The 21,007-nt window shown below is 41.7% G+C and overlaps 1 protein-coding gene across 9 annotated transcripts in view; it reads left to right on the forward strand.

Annotated features, from left to right (window-relative positions):
• ELMOD1 (ELMO domain containing 1) overlaps window positions 1-9,027 on the forward strand; it is a 64,437-nt gene extending 55,410 nt beyond the window's left edge. For all 9 annotated transcript variants that reach the window (XM_073338772.1, XM_073338828.1, XM_073338764.1 and 6 more), the window contains 3 exons: window positions 1,921-1,971; window positions 3,299-3,432; window positions 7,552-9,027. In XM_073338772.1, the coding sequence (XP_073194873.1) occupies window positions 1,921-1,971; window positions 3,299-3,432; window positions 7,552-7,724 (358 nt within the window). In that variant the 3' untranslated portion in view covers window positions 7,725-9,027. The remainder of the gene's footprint in view (window positions 1-1,920; window positions 1,972-3,298; window positions 3,433-7,551) is intronic.
• The last annotated feature ends 11,980 nt before the right edge of the window (window positions 9,028-21,007 follow it).

Below are 21,007 nucleotides of genomic sequence, written 5' to 3' on the forward strand. Positions count from 1 at the left end.
TGATTTAAGCTATAAGGGGGGGAAAGTCCATACAGAAGTTATAGGCACCCTGTCAGTTAATTATTGTACGCGACTTCTTTTTAATCTCTTTATTAAGTTTTGTTTGTTTTATTTTTAGCAGAGTTTGCTTCATTTCCAGTTGGTCCTACCTAATCTTTATATTGCCCACCTTGTGGATGGGGGACAGGGTTTTTTTTTGTTTGTTTGTTTTTTACCATTAGCATCTTCATGAAAGGAAACTTGTATTTGCTAATGAACAGGGTATGTCGTGTTTATTTTTAAATGGTTTTGTCCTTCAATGTGGAAAAAAAAAAGATCTTAATTAAAATTTTCATTAGTTTACATGGCAAATTGAATCTGGATTATGAGCCTTTCAATGCTAGGGAATTTCACACCAATGTAGCTATGCGAGCAATATGTATATTCCAATGGCCCGTTTGTGAGACAGGGAATATCAGTTCCATTAATATTCTTCATTTATATGTTATGTTACTTAGAAACCTTTTGGAATGCATGCTCCATCCTTGAAAGAGCACCCACAGAGAGTAAAATGCTTCTAGTGATGCTCTTCGTTGTTGATGTGCTTTTTTTAGTGGCTGTGCTGGTGTTCATGTGATGATGATGAATGTTGTTTGTTTCTATTGAATTGTATTACTGGTCTATCTTCTCATTTAGCAATTCATTATCTTCATTTGAAGACACCACTGAGCCTGTTTCACCTTCCACTATGATGATATGACACTAAATGTGAACACCTTTTAAATATGGTGTCTCCTTCACTGGGCCAGGAATAAACCCCCTTCAGGCTTTCACCACTTGCATGAGATGAAAAATAAAGTTTTGTAGATTGGGAAGATAAGTGGGTCAGCATTCTGATGAATGTGTGCACGAATCCTTGTTCTGCTAATATCTTTAATATCTTTTGAAGGACTAAATGTGGATATTTATAATCATGCAAAAATTATTCTAAATGATATGTACATGGAGGTATGTACTGTATAATATAGTCTGAGTTCTCACAATTCAGGTGCAATCTAAACATGGCATGTGGCTGTATTGTTTGCACTCAAGTATATTTCCCTATAGTGGGTCCAAACTATGAAAACTCTCCTGAGTGCTTATTCCGGCAAAACTCCCATTAATGTCATTGGGATTTGGCATATACAGTTCAGCTATGACCAGTGAAACCTCAGTTAACTGACACTCTGTAAACTGTATCAAATTAGCTTTTCTACAAATCTTTCCATTGTCAAATCCTCGTTTGTATTATCTTTCATCCTGAAAGATAAAGAAGTTCCTTTGTTAATTGTTTCTTTTGAGTGATGCATAAGCATCTAAAAACTGCTCTAGACTTGTAATTATTAGGCATTAAATATGGCTGCTTTTGAATGTTCCTTAAATTGTAGCTGCTAATTTACTCAGATTAATAAAAAGCATATTCTTTAAGGTAGCATTTCTCCTATCCATTCTCTATTGGAGAAGTACTATTTTTCATGTTTGTTTCAAGTGGTTCATGTCATGTATATCTTGGAGAACACCAAAGGCTAAAGTCATCCTTGATCAAAGTTAAAAAGAAATGTACGGTTTTGAGCACTTGTTCAAGTTTAAGTGAGGTGGACCATCTTTTTGAAGAGGTTACAGAATAAATTGATTTTGACTGGGAGAATAGCATAGCCACAGCCTCCTTTCAGATTGCACTGATGAGAACAATACATGGATGATGCTATAAGTCAAGGAAGCTAATCTCACTTCAAACCTATTATACGAGTTTGATCAAACTGCGGCAAAATCATAGAAGCAAAGAAAAATACTACTAGACAGCTCCGCTGCACTTAAAGTACCCAGCCTGTGCTAGATAACATTACAGTATAAAACAAATTGGAAAGCAGTGTATGGTAACATCTGAATTCATTTTTTCAGCCAATTCAGCAAAGCTGAATGGGAGAAGAAAAAGTTTGATAAGGCAATTGGGTAAGTACAAGATCTTTAAAAATAAGTTGACATAAGCACAATGACGCTGATTGATGTTGTACATGTAAAAATTTGTTCTCTTTATAAAATTCTCTTTTTAATTCAATTTTTAATGAAATGTCAGTATTAACAACACCATTTGCTATTTTATGCTTATCTTAGCCATACGTTGATTATCTAATGTACTACTTTTCTAATTGCTTCTTAGTAACTGGAAGGACTTCTTAAAATGATAAGCGTTTACTTGTGACTGTGTAACTGCACATATGAAGGGTTGAATAAACTTCATGAGGTGGGGTCTCACTTTTGACTGTGGCACAGACAAAGTTGTGATTTATTAACAGGCCACTTGCCACCAACTATACTAACAGGATGTGTGGCCTGGGATAAGTGATGTGGGATTTCTTAGCCATGATTTAGGCATGACTGCATTACTTCCTTTGTTTAATGAGGATCACAAATCAAGGGATAATGTCCTTTTTCTTAACGCAAGGGCCATATTGACTGCTTATTAAAATACATCTTCCTTGATCATTCACTTTCTTGACTGTGTAGGATGTTGCACCATTATGCAGATAATTCATTTCCATTTCAAACAGGTCTTTGATCTATAGTGAGGTAACTTAATCATTATACTAGAGATTTATTTACATGTTGTTTGGGATTTTTCCAACAGCAAAGTAAACCTGTGGGCATTCAAAGAATATTTTATCCATTTTTATCATTTCCAGTGTCTGCTAGGACAAGCAGGGAACCTATGCATATTTTCAACTGGCTTTTTTTTAAATGTTTAAAGAGACTGTGTAATACCCTTCTAGGCAGTTTTGTTAATCTCGTGCTGGTCCAGAGCTGACATTCTTCACTATCGGGGTAACTCTGTACGTATAATACAAGTGGTAGTTTAAAGTGTAGCAGGGCAGTAATAATAACAAATTACTTGTCATAATGAAAACTGTGTCATGTGTGGCACTCCCTTTCTACAATGAGTTCAAGAACACCAAGACGTTAATAAGCAGGTCTTACTCTTCTTCCACAGAAATATTTCCATGGTGCTTCTGTGGAAATGATTAGCAAGATGATGAAACTCTTATTTTCAGTGTGGTACAGGCAGATATCATAGGTGTAATACTGCCATTAAAATGTACAGAATACAGAGGATAAATATTTTTTGTTCTCGGTTACTTTGTTCTAAGAGCCTTGTCAGATAAGGGAAAATAACCAATGTCAAGGATTATTCTTAAAAGCAAAATCTGTGGGAATTTACTTCCCCTAGCCTTTTAGTTTCACCAGCATTTCCAATAAATCCTACTCTTTACTTTTCTTCCAGCTACTCTTTTGCTATTGTTGGCATTAACATAACTGACCTTGCATACAACCTGCTTGTGAGTGGCGCGCTGAAGACCCATTTCTACAATGTTGCTCCAGAGGCTCCGACGTTATCCCATTTCCAACAAACGTTCTGTAAGTTTTTCGTTTTGTTTGCATTACCAGTAACACTGCCTTAAAACCACTCCGGGATGGTGAATTGCAGTGAACAACGTTGGTGCAGCATGGGTGGGCATCATCCTAATCTTATTATATCTTTGTGATGTTTGGACCCCAGAGCATACTATGTATGTTGTTGTGCAAAACAGACAGGTGAACCAGTTCAGGAAAAAGATGTGGGGGGGGAGGGGAATGACAGACTCATACAGAAGGACTCCTCCCATCTATCCAAGCCAGACCCCTCTTTCTCGATATAATCTCCTATCCACTCTGCAGTGCTTACCTGCAGAACATCTATGATACGGATACTACGGAGCAGGAACTCAGCACTGTAAATAGGAGTGATGAACTGATGCATTGGCAGCTGGACCTTTTTCAGAAGTATAGGGCCTTCCACTACCTCAGCACAACTGGTGAATTAGGATCTGAATTTAACTTTAAAGAAAAATTAAAAATTGAACTTACAAAAAGGGGCTTTTCAGGATGAGAAATCCTGTAAATGGTTTGGAGCTCCTGATGATGGTACAGGGAAAGGAGAGTCTGCCTGAACTACGAAAGAGTAAGATCTGGAGTTAACTAGTAGGCAGCATTTGGTAGCGTCTGATGGTTGAGGTTAGAGAAGGCAATGAATTAATGGATGAAGTGTGCGGGGGGGGAGCGGGGGGATATGGGTTAGAATGAGAAGGAGCTGAAAATAAAATGGAAAATAATATAAGCAAGCATTTGACAAGAGGGAGTTGAAGGTGTTAGATTTCTTTTTTTCAAGTAGGATCATCAGAGACAAACGGAATGGAAATAGTGTCAATAACTATATTGCTTGTTCCCCCCTTCTAATGTTTTGGTTAGATTACAATAAGATCTTTGGGGCTGAGACCAGTCTTATTTTATGTCTGTAAAGTGCCTAACATGCTTCTGGCTGGTAGATATAGTAAATAATAAATCTTAAAGTGCTTAAAATATTCACTAATGCTCTTCAGAACTGTGCTCCTGTATAAGATGACTCATTACCCTGTGGGCAAGCTCCATACACCAGCAAGGATCAGCCCCTGTGGTTTTGTGATGGATTCTGGGTTGTCACAGCTGGCTGGAGCAGGCTAGCATAAATTCAGGGGAGCTAACCTTCTTACTGTATGGCATGTGACAGATACAAAGATTCCACTATAATCTCTGCAGACTACAGCTGAATGTGTGTGTTTAAGGTCAGTTTACAATGAGTTGTTTGCCAAACAAAGAGGAATAGATACTTCAACATTTCAAAGGCTCTTTTTCAGCGGACTTTCAGAGACTTTCTTATTGACACTGTCCAGTCATCAGTTTCTGCAAATCCCTTCTTGGCCAGTGTGCCTTAGTTTTTTGAGTGAGTGAGTGGATCTTCTGGATAGGCCCATGTTGTTTTCACATTGTCTGTTATCTCCAGTGTTGCTGCATCCTCAAAGTCTTGTGAAATCCACAAAGTTTTAAGTAATTTTTACACTTTAGAAAGGCCTTTCCAGAGGTGACCGCTTGTTTTCTGTGTGCCAGTGCTCAGCTCCAGCCACCAGATGTCACTGTTCTGCTTGGTGATCCCATTGCAGATGCTTCTTTCTGCTCCCATCTTTACTGACTGTACAATTCCATCTTATTTCACTGCCTGTTCTGTGTGCCTACAAAAACAGGGGAGCTCCCTGACCAGACATGGACACCGTTTGGGAGCAGGCACTATAGGGCTAAGAAATTACATTTACCACCCTCTCTCCTAGCTTAATGCTGCAGTGAGATAAAAACCACAAGGCTAAGAATTCCATGGTGGAGTAGACTTCCCATGCTGATTGGGGAGATGGTGGAGCTGCTGGGGATGTGGGGTGGCTGGAGTGGTCCCAAGGTGGTGTGATTGTGTGTGGGAAGAAAGTCAGGATATATGTAGGGAAGGAGTGCTGCTTTCTCTATGATCAAATATCTGACAGACTGACCAAGCCAAACATACATTGTTGTTTGTTTGGGAAGTGGGGGGCATTATGAATTGTTTTTTTCACGCAGTTTTTCACTCACACAGTTCTGTATTCTTCCTCACTACACACTCAGACAGTTTTCCCCCACGGCCTTAGTCATCCTAGGTTTCAACTAATTGAATGCAGCTGAGAAAAATTGAAACACAATTAGGCTGCAGTAAATGCCTGAAGGCTGTATGTCTGAATCTGAACATCAAAATTGCAATGCACAGCAAGCACTCTTTCTGGGTGAAAGAATACAATAGCTGTACTGATTTGACCTCTCCAATACTGGGCCAAATTCTGCTCTCGTCTGCAGCCATCCAGTCCACCTGGACTTTGGTGGGTTTGCCTGGGCGTAGCTGAGTGCAGAATTTGACTCACCATTCCCACGGCAGCACTGAAATCTCTTGATACTACAAGCAATGCACTCAATTCTGTATCGTTCATTAATATGAAGTTCCTTTTGATGTAATAAAAATAACCGTTCATGCTGAACACCAAGCCACTTCTCATGCTGTATAAATAATACTTTTGAAACACCTGGATCATGAGAATCACAACCATGATATATTTCCCTTTAATAATAATTATTAAGGGTGTTTTGCTGAGCTAGGTTTTTCCTTCAAAGAAAAACCTTCCAGCTTTAGGAGGAGTATCTGTCTGCCCAAGTACATGAAAATGGTATTGTTTATAAATTAACCATGGAATCCACTGTGTAGCTTGTAAAGTCTAGCAATAAGGCACCATTTTGAAAGTGAATAGACTGAGTGAGATGTTTATCAAACCAAAGATGGAATAAAGTACATAACAAAAGTGTCCTGGAATAAGTCCTGATTGAGCAAAGCCCATGGCATATGTTTAAGTCCATCCCTATTCGGGAAAACACATAAGGCTGTGTGTAAGGCCTGTTGGCTTCAAGCACATGCTTAAGTGCTTTGCTGAACTGGACTACACAACCCATAGTATTTCTTGACACAGAGCTGTTTGTTGACAATGTTCTACCTCCAGACCACTGCTGGAAAAGTGATGCAGAAATCACAGAGGGAGCAAAGAATAGAAACAATGCCTTTATCAGGGCAGGTATCATAGGGTATATGTTTTATCTCATGCCTTTTCCCTACACAAGGCGGGTTTTCCAAGGCCAATTATTTCTTGCCCCTGGCATTTGTCTAGCCACGGTTATGTGCAAAGCCAATATGGTGGAATCCTTTATTCATGTTTAGAAAGACATGTAAAACTGAATGTTCCTGGCAAAGATCCAGTAACTAGTTGTTTTCAGACTGTAAGTTAGGTTAACTCACAATTCATAAATGGTTTTTAAGTGTAGGGCTTGTTCAGTAAATATTTTATTATCGACACTTCCCTAGAGGCTGTTTATAATATAGAGTAAGTGTTGTTGCATAGATATTTGAGCATGAGAATAACTGAATATAAACAAAAGACATTTGGTAAAGACTGATTCTTATTAATAATGTCATCTCTTAATACTTATAGCCTGCAGTTTAATATTAAAATATATTTTGTATTTCACTTGTTTTATCCAGGCGTAAGTTAACAATTTTATAACTGCATATCAAAAGAGGAGAGATCTAGTAATTAGAGATTTATTTTAGTAATTTATTGGTAAAGTTAGGCCATTTCATTGATATAGGTAACAATAAAAATATTTAAAGTTTGCATTAGCAATTGAGTAATCTTTCAAAAGTGCTTCTCTAAATTCAGGCCTTAATTCAAGACAACATCCCAATTTGGGAAAGCTTTAAAACACATGAGTAAATGTCCTCCTGAATGGGAGCTCTTGGTGTCCTAGAATTAGTATATTTTCTTCTGTTAAGTAGTACATTATAGTAATTCCATTACTATTGCGAGCACATCTTTATAAGTTATTTCATTTTCATTATTTGAAGATGCCTCTTAGAGGCTTGTTTTAATATTGTATACTGTAGTGCTTTATTTCTTAGTATGATTAACACAGCTTCATCAAATAATACATCAGACTTCAATGGTACTAGTTTCACCTACCCCACAGTATGCATTATGATGTCTGATTGCAGTGCTTGCTATTCTGTAGACAAGAGAAGATCTTTACCTGTGTTCCAATTCTTTAAATATTGAATTTTTTTAGGCTATTTGATGCATGAATTCCATAAATTCTGGATTGAAGAGGATCCACTGGACATAATGGAGTTTAACCGTGTGCGAGAGAAATTTCACAAGCAAATTTTAAAACAGCTCCAGAATCCAGACATGGCTCTGTGCCCTCACTTTGCTGCCTCAGAAAGCTTAATCAACATGTAGTCATTCACTTGATTTGATTTGAGAACACTGCCTCACTCTTCTCTTACGTCACACTTTAGATCATCACTAACATATTGAATGACCATGGCGATTGTATGCATGCCTTTTGGTGCAGTATTCATCTATTTTTGTCATAAATATTAGATCCCCTTACACGTCTCTTTCCAGGGGATTTCTCATTAAATGGGTGCTCATATTGCGGCATTATGCAGTGTTACGTTCTGAGTTGATGTCCAGGTATCAAGAGTTTTCTATTTTTTTAGACCTTTTTTTCCCCATAATTCGGCATTGAAGAATTGTATTTCTCTAGCATTGTTTTGTATATGTGGAATAATTATCTGAATCTTGTATTGTGAAAACCTTTTAACTTATTGATATGTTTTGTGATAACGACTGACATTTCAAGTAAAGTACATGTTTGGATTTCATCTAGAAGATAATGTATGTAACTTTAATCTAATGCACAAAAACACATTAAAGACCAATTTTTTCCATGCAATCATATATGCTTAATGAAAAATTAATGAGGTTTGAGACAAATGTCAGTGGGAACAATTTATTTAAAATATGCAGAATTGCAATGGGACTCCACAGCTGCATGAATACGAAAAGAGCTGAAGACTTTGCTGCATTCCCACTGAAGAGCAAATATATTCAGAATGACTGAACATCTCAGCTGGTCTTTACAAAAAGTTACATAGGGTTATAGCCACCCAGCACCCACTAGCCCATCTAAATTCCAGTGCACTGCTTTGAAAGCAAGGGGTTAATATGTCACATGTCTGAATGCAGCATGAGTTGATCATGTGTTGGAAGTACTGAAAACTTTACTTATTGTTTTGTCAACTCAATTCCCAGGAGTTTGAGCATTGGTTTGAGCATTGGCCTGCTAATGGTTTGAGCATTGGCCTGCTAAACCCAGGGTTGTGAGTTCAATCCTTGAGGGGGCCATTTAGGAATCTGGGGCAAAAATTGGGGATTGGTCCTGCTTTGAGCAGGGGCTTGGACTAGATGACCTCCTGAGGTCCCTTCCAACCCTGATATTCTATGATTCTATGAACTGAGAGATCTAGTTGATTAGAAGGTTTAGAAGAAAACCACACAAGTTTCCCAGGTCACTTTAAAAAAGGTGTCTGTCACTGTGATTGACCAGTGTTTACCTGGGCATTTCATACCCTGGATATTTTTTTGCCTTCTGAACAATCCATTTTAGTATCAGTCCAAGTTTGTTACCACTTGCGTATTGAGATAAAATGTAGAGTATTGCCCAACTATGTGAATTATATGAATAAATTATCTGTCATTCTCAACAGGGAAACAGCATGGGATTTTATTTCTAAGGTACCTACACGTAAATTAAAATGAATGTTCCTGTGCTTTCAGGGATGTCATTGGGTGAAAGGGAACATACCCATCTCAGCAGTGCTTCTCTCTCGCCTACATGAAAAGCAATATGGGCCTGATCCAAAGCAAATCTCCCATTGACTTTGAGGCTGCAATTTTCCCCCAATGACTTTAGAAACTAGAGAGACTCAGAATACCCACTGTTGCACACAAGGTTGCATGAAAATGGGAGAAATAAGATATTTGTTCAATTCTTTTGGTTCTTGGTTAGCACTGATTTGGAGAGAGATTACTTACAGTATTGGTGAGGACAATGCATGTAATGCCAGCAACATTATATTTAAATGATGTTTTTCTGTCTCAAACTCAAAAAGCATCTAAAACAGCGTCTGGATTATAACTTTTGATGCTTTACAATTCTATCTTCCCCGTTCCCCACATTTAATTGAGCAAAGCAATCAAATTCAGGCTGCAATGTTTTGCACATAGTTGCAGCCTGCTGAGATTTTAAAAGAAGACACAATATTTGATCCTCTACATCTGAATTTGCAAGAGAAAATCCAGGTCAGTGTTACCTTTCTAAGGGCTGGTCTTCACTCCTGGGAGATCGACACTGCTGCAATCGGTGCAGCAGGGGTCAATTTAGCAGGTCAAGTGAAGACCCGCTAAATAGACAGCAGAGCGCTCTCCGGTCGACCCCGGTACTCCACCTCTCTGAGAAGAGTAAAAGAAGTCAACCAGAAAGCGTCTCCTGTCGACACAGCGCAGTAAAGACACCAAGGTAAGTCGACCTAAGCTATGTTCACATAGCTGGAGTAGCCTAACTTCATAGGCGCTGACTCCATGGGTGCTTCGGGGCTGGAGCACCCACGGGGAAAAATGAGTGGGCGCTCTGCACCCACCGGCAGCCAAGCTCCCCTCCCCGCACCACCTCCGCTGAGCGCGACGCGTTCCTGCTCTTCCACCTCCCACCCAGCATTTGCCCTCTGTGTAGCAAGCTCCAGGAGGGAGGCGGGAGGAGCGGGAATGTGGTGTGCTCAGGGGAGGAGGCAGGGCCTGGGTGGGGATTTGGGGAAGGAGTTGGAATAGAGGCAGGGAGAGGGTGGAGTTGGGGTGGGAACTTTGGGGAAAGGGTTGGGGTGGGGGCGGGACAGCAGTGGAGTTGGGGCGGGGCCAGGGGCAGGGGAGGGTCGAGCACCCACCGGCGCCAGTAGAAGTCAGCACCTATGCGTAACTTAGGTCGTCTTATGCCAGTAGTAGTAAACTCACTCTAATAGTGTGACCTTCACAGCTATGGTATGTCTTTTCTCCAGGTGCCTATACGTTCCGAAAATAACATCCAGTTATGTGTTAGCATAATGATGACCCAGCTGCTTTCGTGATACTTCTGCTATCTTCCAGCGAGAGTGGTATGCAGTGTTGTAGCTGTCTCAGTCCCAGAATATTAGTGTGACAATGTGGGTGAGAGAACATCTTTTATTGGACCAACTTCGGTCCATGAGAGAGACAAACTTTTGAGCTTACACAGAGCTCTTCTTCAGGTCTGGGTTAGTTTCCCAGACCAGAAGAAGAGCTCTGTGTAAGCTTAGAAGCTGGTGTGTCTCACCAACAGAAGTTGGTCCAATAACAGTGAGTAGTGTGCAGAGAGATGGAATCAATGGTGCTAAACATGTAATTTCCCTTTCCCTTAGAGACCCATCATATCCCCTTTGTCACCAAGGAAGCCCCACTATTTTTGTTTTGTGTATTTTATTTATTTATTTTTGCAGTCCATGTTTTCCTCAGTCTTGACGGGCAGCACCCTTGTTCTTCCTGTTCTTGTCCTATTTGCAGCAGAGTGGCTCCATCAAGATGACTGTGAGCTATTTGGAGAGGGTGGCTCAGGGATTCTGTGTGCTTTCTCCTATTGAGATCTGACTTCAGATCCTGCCGCACAAGAAAACAAGCTCAGTCTTGCTCCTCTCCATCCATCCCCTGAAATGGTGCAGTAGCTGACTTTCCACTGAGCTTGCTGAGAAGAGGTCATTTATTTTGTTTTGCACAGTGCCCTGCACAAATGGTCCCAACCTAGTTGTGCCCTTTTCGGTGCTACCACAATATAACTGAGAAATATTGAGATCTTAAAGCCACCATCTTTCTAACCCAGAAGGGTTTTCCATCACAGTCTGTCACCAACGTTCCAGAGAGGCCGTGATGACTGGAAAGATGAGCGCTGGACTGTGAGCCAGGATCTTCCCAGTGTGAATTGTGCCTTTGCCTCTTAGTCTGTGTGGGTCTATCACTTAATCTCCGTGTTTCCCAATCTGTAAAATGAGGGTCTTGCTTACTCTTGGTCATGGCTTACAATTAAAAAAAAAAAGTTTGTCTAACACTTTGAAGAAGAAAAATGCTGCATTTGCTAAATGTTCTGATTGTTGGTACCTTGCAATCTCCAGCCACTCCTGCAGCATTCCTAGTCCTTGTTGCCAGTCATGGGACCAAGAGATTGAATTGATTAAAAATGTAACATTGGGTCCCTGTGTCTATCAGCATAGAGCACTGCAACTGAGCCACTAGCTTCACGTTTGCTAGTAAGAGTGAGTTATGTAGACTACATTGTCCCTCTCTTTTCTTGGAAATACTTTAAATGATTTGAAAACTAATTGGTCAGCTAGATCATCTTGGGTTACTACTGATGCAAAGAAACAAACCATTTTACTTGTAGTATTTAGCTTAAATGACACACTGTATTGTGGCAATTTAGCTGAGCTAAGGGTGGTGAAGCCAGACTATTGGCAGCGCAAATTATAACATGAGTGTGTTTAGCTAAGGGATACCTCATGAGCACTTTGCTGGTGGAATCCCTCTACTTCAACTGTGTATCCCTATTCCCCCACACTGTGCGTGCAGCTCAACCATGTTCTTTTTCCAGATATAACATGAACTATAGAAAATGGCATTTGGCCCTGATCCTGACAAGTGCTGAACTGTCAAAATTCCCATAGATTCCAGTGAGATTTGTGGGTGCTCAGCATCTCAGGACAAAGAGAGAGGTTTCTATTGCACTTGAAGGGATGCTGTCAAATTGTATTGGGTCAGATTCTGCTGCCTGTAATCCTGTTGAGTCGTTCCTTACCCTACAAGTTGCCCAGCTGAAGTCAGTGGGACAATTTGCAGAGTAAGGTGGTATTAAACATGGGTGAAGGAAGCAGCATCTTCACCACGGGGGACGGGGTGAACCCACATTTCTTGACTTGATATCAACGCCTTTTAGATTAGACTGAAATAATTTTGAAATTCAATTCCCATGTCACTGATGATACTGTTTTCCTGGCATTTCTTGCAGCTTGTTTTGCTTCTGTTCCTAATCATTTTCACTTTCAGGTTCTCAGTGTTGCAGTGTTCCTGGGGGAATTCTGCACACGCTATTTTAAAATTCTGCCAAATTCTGCATCTTTTATTTGTCAAAATAACACAATATAATCACACCAATTTTAATTATTTGTGGTCATTTATTTCAAAATACCTGTCAGCAAGTATGTCTGTAACAATACAGATGACAAAAAAGATTCAGGAAGTGTTTTTTGACAAATAGGTTCCTTACTAGGCATATTAATACAGAACTCTGAGTAATAATTTATTTAAACTACAATACAGAACTGTATTTCCCGCACCCCTCAGAAGTAGTTCAAAAGTTTGGAGGAGTTGGGAGTAACAGAGGAACTGAGGCAGAGGGAAGTAAATTGCTGGGAAGGAGCCTTGATGTGAACTTGAAGGATTGTTGGGTATGGGTGGGGAAAGTATGGAACAGTTTTTTGGTGGGGGGCGGAGAGGGATTGTTAGGGAGCTTCCCCCATGCAGACCCTGGCTGACCCCTAGCCTCTCCCATTCAGTCAGGTATATCTTCCCCTGTCCCCTTGTGTCTTTGCACCCCGCACTCAGTCACCCACTCCCCCATCCCCTATGTGTCTCTGTGCCCCCACTCAGCCATCCTCAGTCTCTATATGGCCCTGCATCCCCACCCCCATCACCACATGGCCCTGCACTTCTCCCATTCAGCCCCTGCCCCAGTCTGTCCTCCCCCATTAGCCCTTATGAGCACCTGTCTAATCCCCCCCACAGCACCCCATGCTGCCTGTCTCCCAATAGCCCCTGTCTCCTGACCTGGCCCAGGCAGGCACTGTGAAGAAGGCAGGCTCTTTCCCTTCCCTAGCTGGCTGGGAGCAACTGCTTTGATCTATTGCCACAGCAATAGGTGGGCAAAAGCCAGAACTGCAGCAACAACTCAGCAGTCTCTCTTTTCTGCGCAAAAAATTAAAAATATGCATGGCTCATTAATTGTGTGTGCACAGTACCACAGAATTCCCCCAGGAGTACAGTGTTTAGTGTATACAGTGTTGGAGAATACCTTTGAAAACAGGGTTTATAAAAAATCATGGAAACTTTCCTCTTGGTTTTAGGTTTTGTTGTGTTTTTTAAACAAAAATTGCAAAAATTGGCCCAAATTCAAATCGATGGTGTCCATTTGTTTTCTGTGATTTTACTTTCTGGTGTTTGTATTAGACTTAAATTAATTTGTGTTTTTATTTTTCTGACCTCTTCAGCGCTTTGTTTCTGGGGCTGAAAGTTTGTTGTTCTATGCACTTCCCTATTGTGTTCTATTCTGTTGTGGTTAACCTTCTTTACAGGAGACGTTTGACTGGATGCTAGCTTCTTATAAGCAGGGAGAGAAAACAGAGAATGTAAGCAACTAAAGGATTTGTCTCATTTTTTGCTGTTGCCTTCTATGGGAACAGAATTGGGCCCATTTTGCTGTGCTGAAAATATCTCAAACTTACTCATGGAGTAGAGAAAAGCCTTAGCTGTGAAATGCTAATTTCACTTACTATTATCGGATGTCTTAGATCCTATCTTTCTCGATATCTATGGCTTTTGCTCCTTCAATTTGAATAAAAGATTTTAAGGGACTGTTGTAATCATCTGGTCTGCCCTTCTATATACCACAGGCTATAGAATTTAACCTATAACTTCTGGCTGAATTGAGGATCTCTCTTTAAAAGATACCCAAGCTTAGATTCCATAGTTTAACACAAGTGCTAAATAAGTCCTATGTATTTTTATATCCAGCCACCAGTGCTGGAGTAAATAGGATGCTGAGACAGATCCCAGAGGCTGTTGTTGCCAAGTGCTCTACAGCAGCATCCCAGCACTGTGAAAGGCCTCAGTGCCCATAGGGCTTCTTTCTCTGTCACTGCACTGGCAGATAATTACAGACTGCTTCATGTTACATGCCACACCCAGGGAAGGTTGTGGCTATGGAAAAACCGCCCTGGCACTGAAAGGTTTAGTGTGGTGTGCTGCAGAAACAGAAGCGTGGAGCTACTGACGGAAAATGAAGAAAGGGCCATAAGAAATAAGTGACATCACGTTAACTTAAGTCCGTGTGAAATAGCATGGGGGTTTCCAACCTTTCTGACCATGCCAAGATTAATTCAGCTGCCACAACATAAACCCCTGGACTTAAATGGATTTGGTTGTGCTCTGAATTCTAGCTGTTGTCAGGGCTCCTACGGCATTGTAGGGAATTGACTACTACAGAGCTATGACAGTGTGAGGCTCTTGTTTTGCTTATAGCCCCACATAGATGATGCGTGGGAGTGGGAGGTGTTGCTGTTAGGTATCAGCTTTTCATCTGGAGTTCTAGCTTTCTTTGGGTTTTCGTAAGTTGTTACTATTTTGTCCAATAGCTCAGAGTTAGTTTCACTTTTCTTTGATTGCTTTTCTTTTCCAAGGGAAAGCAGTTTTTACTCATTTGCTGGCACAAGTCTATTTTTGTGTATACATACATGTCTCCAGAAGGAGCCTTAGCTCTTGGAATGTGCTATCCCTTGGCTTCTTCCTGCACCAGAGCTGCATTGAGAGTTGCCCAGGGTGGAGGGAGGAAGGTGGAGGATGTTGCTCTACCATAGGTTTGAGCATTCAGCTGATTTTAAAGAGCCCCTGTGATTGGTGTACATGGGAGGTGCTGTGCCATCTGCCCCAGGAGACCTTGCAGGGGAGATGGTGGAGTGGAAATGCTGGCCAGAGTAATTCCCAGCCAGTAGGGAATTTTCAGCACATTGTAAATTGGGATTGCTGCAGATGTTTGGAGTAGGGAGTGTGTGTATAAACTATGGTGAATTGGGTGTCAGGGTGGCTGTGATCTTTTTCTTCCCACCCAACCTTTGCAAAGAGAGCCATTCTAGAGGAGGGGCACCTGCATATCCATGAGGGAGCAGAAAAGAGGAGTTCTACATGAAAGGGTGTCTGGGCAGCATCCCCTCTTGTGTTGCTCCCACAATGATCAGATGCTTTAAAGCAGATGGATCAGTTACTTAGCAGGAGCTGTCAGATGCTCCCCCCTCCCACCCTGCATCAGTCCTACCTGGGGGGTCACAGCTGTAGTGTGGGCAGGAGAACTGCTGCAGTTCAAATACCTTGGTCCCTCTGTTCCCTACTTCCTCTCAGGGCTGGTGTACCCTACTGTTCTGCCCACCTCACAAGGGCCATTGGCAGCTCAAGGAGTTCAGAGGTTCCCTTGGAGTCGGGTAGGATTCCATCACTGACGCTGCAGGCTGTGTGGTACTGGTGGTCACACACCGCTTGGTACTGCCCTGCCCTCAAGCATCCTCATGCCCTGAGTAGTGGGATGTCAGCCCTTATTCAGCAGCTGAAGAGGAGACTCATTCTTCCAGTCCATGAGCCAACTCCTCAGCTAGTGTAAATCAGCACTGACTGCAATGGAGCAGTTCACATCAGGTGCAGATCTGTCCTTTTGTCAGCAGCTACAGGTGATGGAAAGGTAATCCTCACTTAGCTCATACCTGGAGCTGCAGCTCCATAAGCACAGGAATATATTTAAGGAGCAGCGTTCAAAACACAGCACACTCGTTCCCTTGGGCAGGTGAAAAGTTACCTTCCCAGGCAATGATAGAAATGTCAAATATCTGCTCAATAGGGCAGAAGAAGTTCCCATCCCATGATTAGCAAATGAGTGTCTCTGAGCTGCAGTATGAAAGTTGAGTATCTCATGAATACTTGATTTCCCCCTTGAAAAGCCGTTCAGTGATTCAGGTATCCTGTAGGAATTCCAGTGCTGTATGAATGTGGAACTCCTTTCAGATTCAATAAAGAACCAAACATTACCTTGAGACTTGGCAGTGCCGTTGGAAAACTACAGCACTCACATGTCTCATCTGCGGAATTGTGCAGAGACCGAATCTTTGTCACTTACTCTGCTACCTCTTCTACAGTACATGCAGATGAAACACCATTTGTAGCAGAAGCATTGTACATAATTTCCTTAAATGTAGTATGGATGTCTATAATGATTATCTTCCATTCTCGTGTATTATGTTAAGTATGTTCTGTTCCACGTGTTCTATTCCATAGAATCATAGAATATCAGGGTTGGAAGGTCATCTTGTCCAACCCCCTGCTCAAAGCAGGACCAATCCCCAACTAAATCATCCCAGCCAGGGCTTTGTCAAGCCTGACCTTAAAAACTTCTAAGGAAGGAGATTCCACCACCTCCCTAGGTAACGCATTCCAGTGTTTCACCACCCTCCTAGTGAAAAAGTTTTTCCTAATATCCAACCTAAACCTCCCCCACTGCAACTTGAGACCATTACTCCTCGTTCTGTCATCTGCTACCATTGAGAACAGTCTAGAGCCATCCTCTTTGTAACCCCCTTTCAGGTAGTTGAAAGCAGCTATCAAATCCCCCCTCGTTCTTCTCTTCTGCAGACTAAACAATCCCAGTTCCCTCAGCCTCTCCTCAAAAGTCATGTGTTCCAGTCCCCTAATCATTTTGTTGCCCTCCTCTGGACGTTTTCCAATTTTTCCACATCCTTCTTGTAGTGTGGGGCCCAAAACTGGATACAGTACTCCAGATGAGTCCTCACCAATGTCGAATAGAGGGGAACGATCCCTTGATCCGCTGGCAATGCCCCTACTTATACATCCCAAAATGCCATTAGCCTTCTTGGCAACAACGGCACACTGTTGACTCATATCCATCTTCTTGTCCACTGTAACCCTTAGGTCCTTGTATGCAGAACTGCTGCCGAGCCATTCGGTCCCTAGTCTGTAGCGGTGCATGGGATTCTTCCATCCAAAGTGCAGGACTCTGCAATTGTCCTTGTTGAACCTCATCAGATTTCTTTTAGCCCAATCCTCCAATTTGTCTAGGGCCCTCTGTATCCTATCCATACCCTCCAGCGTATCTACCTCTCCTCCCAGTTTAGTGTCATCTGCAAACTTGCTGAGGGTGCAATCCACACCATCCTCCAGATCATTACTGAAGATATTGAACAAAACCAGCCACAGGACCAACCCTTGGGGCACTCCACTTGATACCGGCTGCCAACTAGACATGGAGCCATTGATCACTACCCGTTGAGCCCGACAATCTAGCCAGCTTTCTATCCACCTTATAGTCCATTCATCCAGCCCATACTTCTTTAAAATACTGGAAAGAATACTGTGGGAGACCTTGTCAAAAGCTTTGCTAAAGTCAAGGAACAACACGTCCACCACTTTCCCCTCATCCACAGAGCCAGTTATCTTGTCCTAGAAGGCAATTAGATTAGTCAGGCATGACTTGCCCTTGGTGAATCCATGCTGACTGTTCCTGATCACTTTCCTCTCCTCTAAGTGCTTCAGAATTGATTCCTTGAGGATCTGCTCCATGAGTTTTCCAGGGACTGAGGTGAGGCTGACTGGCCTGTAGTTCCCAGGATCCTCCTCCTTCCCTTTTTTAAAGATGGGCACTACATTAGCTTTTTACCAGTCATCCGGAACCTCCCCCGATGGCCATGAGTTTTTGAAAGATAATGGCCAATGGCTCTGCAATCACATCCGCCAACTCCTTTAGCACTCTCGGATGCAGCGCATCCGGCCCCATGGACTTGTGCTGGTCCAGCTTTTCTAAATAGTCCCAAACTACTTCTTTCTTCACAGAGGGCTGGTCACCTCCTCCCCATGCTGTGCTGCCCAGTGCAGCAGTCTGGGAGCTGACCTTGTTCATCATTCTACAGATAGCATGATGACTGTGCTTGGATAGTAAATTGTCAAGTGTTATAGGGAAAAAAAACCCCTAAAATAGAATGGCAGTAAGTGTGTAAGGCAATGTGAAGAAATGCAGCCTACTCTACTTGGGGGAATATAATTTGATACTACTAAAAATGTAATCACCTGTATAAAATTGACATCTAGCAGAGTCATGCTGTGACATTTTTAGTCAGGCATGCAATTAAATCCTTGCGTGCAAACAGGCATTCTCCATGCAGACTGACCTTATATATGTAGTGCGTGCAAAGTCACACTGTGCGGAGGATGCCATTTTGCAGAATTAATTTTGTTCTTCAAAATAGCATCTTCCATGTATGTTCAGAGGCCATATGGATTTAACCCCTGGGCACAGCCAGTCCTGGGGCATGCAATGTGTGCCTTGCATGCACAATGGCATGCCATTGATATCTGATGTCCATTTGGGTCAGATCAGAAGTTCTGGTAATTGTTTGTGTCTTTAAAAGAAGGCGGGTTTGAATTATCCATAGGCAAATTGAAATGGCAGGTGATGTATTATCTGCATGCTTGAATGTGACAGTTACCATTCTATGCCTGCTTTGAACTGCCAGGAATTAATTCCAGGACACTTCAACTCACTGCTTTTTAGGACCAAAAAAGATTGTGGAAAATTAGCTTCCTTCTTATTAAATTACCTGCAGCAAGCCCTGCTGCAGAAAAACATGTGCAGGATCTCTGGCAATAAAAGAAAGCAGGATTTTGAAGTAACCTGGCTAATATAAATAAACATAAATGTGCATGTTAATTTATAAAGAATAATACTGAGCACTTACATGGCATCTTTCAACCAAGGACCTCACCTTGCTTTACAGCCGGGAATTAATTCAATGAGTACCAGCTGCATTTTACAGAGGGGGAAGTTTCATAGATTCATAGATATTTAGGTCAGAAGGGATCATTATGATCTAGTCTGACCTCCTGCACAACGCAGGCCACAGAATTTAACCCACCACTCCTGCAAAAAGCTCATACCTATATCTGTGCTATTGAAGTCCTCAAATCGTGGTTTAAAAACTTCAAGGAGCAGAGAATCCTCCAGCCAGTGACCCATGCCCCATGCTACAGAGGAAGGTGAAAAACCTCCAGGGCCTCTTCCAATCTGCCCTGGAGGAAAATTCCTTCCCGACCCCAAATATGGCGATCAGCTAAACCCTGAGCATATGGGCAAGATTCATCAGCCAGATACTACAGAAAATTCTATCCTGGGTAACTCGGATCCCACCCCATCTAATATCCCATCACAGGCCATTGGGCCTATTTACCATGAATATTTAATACCAAAACCATGTTATCCCATCATACCATCTCCTCCATAAACTTAATTGAGTTTAATCTTAAAGCCAGATAGATCTTTTGCCCCCACTGCTTCCCTTGGAAGGCTGTTCCAAAACTTCACTCCTCTGATGGTTAGAAACCTTCGTCTAATTTCTAGTCTAAATTTCCTGGTGGCCAGTTTATATCAATTTGTTCTTGTGCCCATATTGGTACTGAGCTTAAATGATTCCTCTCCCTCTCTGGTATTTATCCCTCTGATATATTTATAGAGAGCAAGCATATCTCCCCTCAACCTTCTTTTAGTTAGGCTAAACAAGCCAAGCTCCTTGAGTCTCCTTTCATAAGACAAGTTTTCCATTCCTCGGATCATCCTAGTAGCCCTTCTCTGTACCTGTTCCAGTTTGAATTCATCCTTCTTAAACATGGGAGACCAGAACTGCACACGGTATTCTAGGTGAGGTCTCACCAGTGCCTTGTATAACGGTACTAAAACCTTCTTATCCCTACTGGAAATACCTTTCCTGATGCATCCCAAGACCACATTAGCTTTTTTCATGGCCATATCACATTGGCAGCTCATAGTCATCCTATGATCAACCAATTCTCCAAGGTCCTTTTCCTCCTCCATTACTTCTAATTGATGCGTCCCTGACTTATAACTAAATTTCTTGTTATTAATTCCTAAATGCATGACCTTACACTTCTCACTATTAAATTTCATCCTATTACTATTACTCCAGTTTATAAAGTCATCCACATCCTCCTGTAGGATATCCCTGTCCTTCTCTAAATTGGCAATACCTCCCAGCTTTGTATCATCCGCAAACTTTATTAGCACACTCCCACTTTTTGTGCCAAGGTCAGTAATGAAAAGATTAAATAAGATTGGTCCCAAAACTGATCCCTGAGGAACTCCACTGGTAACCTCCCTCCAGCCTGACAGTTCACCTTTCAGTAGGACCCGTTGTAGTCTCCCCTTTAACCAATTCCTTATCCACCTTTCAATTTGCCTATTGATCCCCATCTTATCCAATTTAACTAATAATTCCCCATGTGGCACGGTATCAAACGCCTTACTGAAATCTAGGTAAATTAGATCCACTGCGTTTCCTTTGTCTAAATAATCTGTTACTTTCTCAAAGAAGGAGATCAGGTTGGTTTGGCGCGATCTACCTTTTGTAAAACCATGTTGTATTTTGTCCCATTTACCATTGACTTCAATGTCCTTAACTACCTTCTCCTTCAAAATTTTTTCCAAGACCTTGCATACTACAGATGCCAAACTAACAGGCCTATAGTTGGAGGGCAGAGGGCAAAGTGACCTACAGTCTATAGGTTAATTTGGCCATAAAGTACAGGGAGTCACTGGTAGAATCAGGACGAAAGCCCAGGATTCCTGACTGCTTTAGCCATGAGAAAAGAAGAGTGATTAGGACTTTCTTCAAGGGCCATCAGTTCCGCTTTATGATCATCTGGAAAAGTCATTGTTAAGGCAGGTAGAACTCTTATCTCCTTAATCCCCCTCAAAAAAACAACAAAGTTGAATCCCTCCCTTG

The sequence above is a fragment of the Lepidochelys kempii genome, chromosome 1, assembly GCF_965140265.1.
Source record: "Lepidochelys kempii isolate rLepKem1 chromosome 1, rLepKem1.hap2, whole genome shotgun sequence".
NCBI lineage: Eukaryota > Metazoa > Chordata > Testudines > Cheloniidae > Lepidochelys > Lepidochelys kempii.